General features: G+C 38.6%; 1 protein-coding gene across 1 annotated transcript in view; it reads left to right on the top strand.

The window, feature by feature from the left end:
• The first annotated feature begins 221 nt into the window (after positions 1-221).
• Positions 222-6,046, top strand: part of cbln4 (cerebellin 4 precursor) — a 105,494-nt gene continuing 99,669 nt past the window's right edge. Inside the window, exons 1-2 of the mRNA XM_020514454.2 lie at positions 222-500; positions 1,817-1,933. Of these exons, the coding sequence (XP_020370043.1) occupies positions 222-500; positions 1,817-1,933 (396 nt within the window). The remainder of the gene's footprint in view (positions 501-1,816; positions 1,934-6,046) is intronic.

Raw genomic sequence — 6,046 nt, 5'->3', positions numbered from 1 at the left:
ACTTTCAGGTGCAATGCCATGATTTCTGGAGGGGGTTCTGCTGATTCGTACTGGGATAGCCAGATGTAGAGCAGGTTAAGAGGAGTAGCTTTCGTTCGTCCAGCTGAAATCTAGGAAGAGGGAAAGGAGGAGGACACGAGGGTTCGGCTGGAGGGGGAGAGGGAGGCTTGTTTCTGGTTGCTTGGTGTTGCTGTAAGGGCTGGCGTTGCCCGCAGTCGACGATGATGCTGTCCATGGTGCTGACGGCGCTGGCCGGCCTGGCGCTGACCACAGTGCCGGTGCTGACACAGAATGACACGGAGCCCATCGTTCTGGAAGGGAAGTGCCTGGTGGTGTGCGACTCCAATCCGACAGGAGACTCAAAGGGCTCGTCCTCCTCCTCCCCGCTTGGGATCTCGGTCCGCGCCGCTAACTCCAAGGTGGCTTTCTCCACTGTGAGGAGCACCAACCATGAGCCTTCAGAGATGAGCAACAAAACTCGGATCATTTACTTTGATCAGGTAATCTCGGAGAATTGGAAATAAGAACAGCTAGCGGGAAATCTCACTTCCTTACATCAAGGACTGGCTGAAAGATGGCCAGATGTGATTTAGTGTTAACCCTAACCTGGAGATGCAATGACATTATAAAACAGAAGGGTTAAATGTTCAGTCAGTATGTCAATCCACAAATCGATTTGTTTACGTGTCTATTTGAAAATAGACCCCATATTATGAATAAAGAGGATTGAAAGTGGGTGACACTGGAGAGTGGTGCAACAAGTGTTAATGGGCAAAGGGGGAGTCTCAGTTGTGTAGAACTGTCTTGTATTACTAATTCTAAATGTACTGGGATCTAGCAATGAACGTTTTGACGAAACGGTATCGGATTAAATAAGGAATAATTATAAACGAGAAGAATAGGAACTGATGTGTTCAGAATGTACAATTACAAAATTATTGCCAATGAATAGGAATGGATGCATAGCCGTTGGCCCTCAATAAAACTAAAAGAGGCTAAATATAAAGCATTTCATTCAAACCGTATATTACCTGCACTTTAACATTCATAGGATCCATTAAGTGAGAGGTATTACAGTCATGAACTCAGTTTGATAATGTCGCGCTGTCTCAATTTTAAAACTGCCCGTGAGGGAGGTATATTTTAGGAGATAAATAAAGTTACTGGAGAGAAGCGGCTTATGATTCTGGTTTCAGATAATAGGATCTTACTTCGGAAGAGTTAGCTAGATGTTCATTTTCTAAAGTTGCATAGGGGATCACAGACAAACATTGCGTTAATAGCTTCCTTTTCCCTAGATGAATTTCTCAGGATTCCTGTTCTCGGCTTCTTACAGAGAATACATTGCAATTACAAGACGGGTTCATAAGCATCCTCAATCAGATCAGCCCCAATATTTCCTCCCCACCCCCCGAAAAGATCATAAAAAAAAAACTCAACTTTTAATATTTTATTTTTAGGTAGTCGTCTTCTTCAGTGTGTTATTAAAATGGCCAGTGATTATAAATTGTGACTTTCTTAATGTCACTAGGCATGTCGGAACATCGATTGACGAGAAATATATTGATCTGTTCAGCCCAACTTAATGTTGAATTAATACAATTGCCATTTGTATCAACTGGCAATATCACCACAGGGTAATGATAGGAAAGAGGGCACATTTTATTTTCCATTTGGTCAGTTTGAAATCGCACGAGCTACGTATGTTAATGTATGTATTTATCCTATGATTTGCCAGGGGCTATGAACGCAATGATTTCTCCTCCAGGCTGACAACATGGGCTGATCCAATGTTTTCTCTCTCTCTTTCTTTCAGATCTTAGTAAATGTGGGTAATTGTTTTACCCTGGAGTCGGTCTTTGTTGCCCCAAGAAAAGGCATTTACAGTTTCAATTTTCATGTTATCAAAGTGTACCAGAGTCAAACTATTCAGGTCTGTATGTGACTGTTTATAGTAATTGAAATTCCCATTGCAGCAATGTGGTCTGTAAACCCTATCCAGCGCTATCCAAATGCAAACAAGATGATGTGTATGATTCTTCCGGTAAAATCACAAGGGCTTTTAGACATGGGAACTCGTGACTTTATACTTTTTTTTGGCACAAATCACTGAAAGATATGTCGTCATTGCATTGTTTCTCTAGGATGATTGTGATATCATTAGTGATATAATTTTAAAAATTATTGTGAATTTAAAGTTTTTTTTTCCAACCTCAAATGAAAAAAAACTATCAGTAACCGTAACTGACACTTTGCGTTCGCTTTGAGAATTAACTCTTTCACTGGATAAAGAAACTGTGTAGAGATAAAGTACAACAGAATTCACTGCGATATGATTATAATTATAGTGTGAGAGAGGAGACGCAGACCTTTCTTACTATAGAAAATTTATAAGAAGCTTTTCAGTAAGCTTCGGTTCTTCTCATATAATGGCTTCTACCCTGCAGCAGCAACTAACTCTAGCATTCAGTTCATCAGCTAATACTGATCTTCGGGTTGGACTTTAAATATCTACGTAGTTTGAAATGCACCACTGTTTGGAACTTATACTTGGTGTTTGCAATGAGACTTATTAAAACCTTCCATTTGAAGTTTTTTTTTATTTGCGATTAAATTCCTTGTTAAGATTTGATGTATATTGTGGTGAGGAATATCAATGCTGCAGGGCAGGCCACTTACTGTCAACATCAAATACTCAGGTATAATTAGTTAATTTCAGATCCACATTTCCATTGCATGAATCCCAAAAATATTGATTAACTATGTTTTCCTTTACTACAGCAGATATTAAATTTCCATCTTACAGAGTCTAGCAATTTAAAAACATTCATAACAGAATATGAACATTTCAGATCTGTAAACTCTAGATGGTTGAAGTCATGTCTTCCAGTAATAGGGTTAAAAAAATAAGAGGGATGAAATACATTGAAGTAAATGGTGTGAATAATTGGGATGGGAATTATAGAACTTGCAGAGTTTACAATGTTGTGGAAGGGTAGGCCATTGGAGGATTTGAACAACATTGTTCTGTCCTTAACTGCTTTTTCTTGTCTTACCAACATTCCTGTTCAGTGCATGCATTTGGAATTAGTTTCAACAGCCTCTGTTCAATTCCAAACACCCACGCACAAATGACTACTGTACTCTACTAACAGATCAATTTTTGGTCTCCCAAATGCATTTCCTTCTGCAATGGTTTTTGACTTGCGAATAAGGTCCATGTTATCCATGACCATATTGTGATTATTATATTGATAATCATTCTGTAACCTACATATTTTACGTCCTATGCAGTTTGGCTTTTAATTGGATTAAAAAAAAACTAGAGAGGTATAGATGCACGACCCATTCAATCCTGTTAGGTTCCCATTAGGAGATGGGAAGTGGGAGTTGTGCAACAACATTGACAACTTTTAATTGCATTCAAATGTTTGCAGAAAATTTTAGCAATTCCAAATATTCGTTGATCATTTAACTTAGTTAGTTGACCAAACTTTTGATCGTAAGTCTCATATTTCCTTCCTTGGCTTGGCATCAAAAACATTTTTATTGTTAAAGCTTTTCCAAGCACCCAGTGTAAAAGTGTCATGCAAATTCATGTTATTGTTGTCAAATATAATAGCCATGTTCCAAACCACAAGCTACTCATGGTCAATACCATAGGAAATATAATAATTGTTTAAAATTTAGAAGGAAAATTTAATATTTTAACTTTGAGAAATTGATGCAATTGAATGTAGGCATTCAGTGGTTCATGGAAGTAGCCAATAGTGCCAGTCACAACAAGATTGATAGGAGGAACAGTGAAGAAAATTTATCTAGACTAGTTTGAAGTTTTACTTCAGCACTGATGTCACAGGAATCATTATCAAACACAATGTAGGAGACTACATGCTGCATTAACTTCATTACATCATCATCAGCAGCACCACTATGTTTTTATTATGTACAGAGATTGTCCTTTTGTTATCTGTAAGTTGTTTTGACTTGTTGTCATCTGCATTTACTTTCTTAAAGTAGTATTTTGTGATGATCTCAGCTCTTTCATATGGTAAGAACAATATTGATTTGATTCTGAACTACAGCATAAAACATGTTTTGTGAGGGACAATGAAATCTTTTACTTCTCACTTTAAAAGCTGGGAAATGGTAAACTTCATTCCAATTGCTTCATATTTCCGTTGCTTTTCCAATGTTACATTGCTAAATTTTCATATTTTTATTGATTCTGTTCTCAGTTTGGGATATTCTTCAATTTCTTCTCAGTTGACCATCCTGTGTTTTTTTTTCTCTCTTCAGTTACTCATGATTTCATTTCCTTGTGATTACCTACATTCTTAGCAAATCTTCACCTCCCTTGTCATTTTCAGCACTTCCTGACATAATTTCTGTTTCTTGTGCATGATCCAGGACATCATCTGGTAATAACGTTCCATTCTCTCTTTCGTCAGTGGACCGTAGCTCTTCCTTCATTCTTGCTGAATTTTTCTCATTGCTCCTCCTATTAATCTTGATGTGACCTACCCCACTGGCTACCTCACAGCGCCAGCGACCAGGATTCTATTCCACCCTTGGGTGATTGCCTGTGTGGAGTTTGCACATTGTCCTTGCATCTGCTTGCGTTTCCTCCAGGTGCTCTGGTTTCCTCCCACAGTGCAAAGATGTGCAATTTAGGTGGATTGACCATGCTAAATTGCCCAAAGTGTCCATGGATGTGCAGCCTAGGTGAATTAGCCATTGCAAATGCAGTGTTACAGAGGTAGGGTAAAGTTGGGTCAGGCTGGAATGCTCTTCGGAGGGTTGGTGTAGACTCAATGGGCTGAATGGCCTGCTTCCACACTATGATTCTATTATTGGCTGCATCACTGTTTCCATGAACTATAAAACATCCATTTTTGTTTCTCAAGACTATAAAACTAAGTTTTGCTTCTAATTTTTAAGCAATTCTCACATTTCCTGGGCTATTTTACCTCGAGTAGCCTATGGTCTGGGACATGGTTATTATGGTTGACAACAATAACATGAATTTACATGACAGTTTTAACATAGAATACTTGCAAAAACTTTATTAATAAAAATATTTCTGATGTCAAGCTGAGGAAGATATAAGGCTTATGATCAAGAACTTGGTCAATGAACTAAGCTTTAAGGTTCAACTTAAAGATAAGTGAAAAGTAACAGAGGGAATTCCACAGTTTAGGGCCAAGAAAGCTTAAATATTGCTACCAATGGTAAAGCAATTATAATTGGAAATGCACAACAGGCCAGATTTTACAAGTGCAGAGACCTGCAAGGCTTAGAAGTCTAAAAGAGGTTGCAAAGTTAGGAAAGGGTAAGCTCATGTGGGCTCTGAAAAGTAGGATGAGAAAATATGGGTGTGATGATTAAATGGGATGATTTAAGATATATCATCAAAGTTTACTGCATAAAGTTTTATGTAAGAGAGACGTGAATTATCAGTGATGGTCACCATCAGTCTGATGGTGGTTAGAAATCTGGTAACGGTAAAGGGTTTTGGATGCTCTGGTGGTGGAGTTGGCATTGGGGGAAGGGGAGTTTACAGATCATGACATACAGGTACAGGGAATGTTGTGGTGAGATTTCATATTTACACTGCTGTCATGAGAATGCAGTCTGAATGCTGCAATAATTTAAATTCCAGGTTGATGGACCACAAAAAATAATTTCGTTGCAGAGAAATCATTGTCTCAGATAGTATACTTCCTTGTGTGGAATTAGATACAATTTTATGAAGGAAAAAAAAATGAAACATTTGGTTGGGCAGGAAATGCTTGCAGCGTACTCCAAGTAGATTCATCATTTCTGCTCCAGGCTCCAATCATCTAAACCCCAAATCATTTGCCTTCCACCACCTGACACATTATCTTATGAGAGATAGTAGGAACTGCAGATGCTGGAGAATCCGAGACAACAAGGTGCAGGGCTGGATGAACACAGCAGGCCAAGCAGCATCATAGGAGCAGAGAGGCTGACGTTTCGGGCCTAGACCCTTCATCAGAAAAGGGGGAGGGGAAGGGGGTTTTGA

The sequence above is a fragment of the Rhincodon typus genome, chromosome 19, assembly GCF_021869965.1.
Source record: "Rhincodon typus isolate 14 chromosome 19, sRhiTyp1.1, whole genome shotgun sequence".
In the NCBI taxonomy this organism is placed as follows: domain Eukaryota; kingdom Metazoa; phylum Chordata; class Chondrichthyes; order Orectolobiformes; family Rhincodontidae; genus Rhincodon; species Rhincodon typus.
The sequence above is the reverse complement of the archived record's forward strand: the minus strand, read 5'-3'. Positions and strand labels throughout refer to the sequence as shown.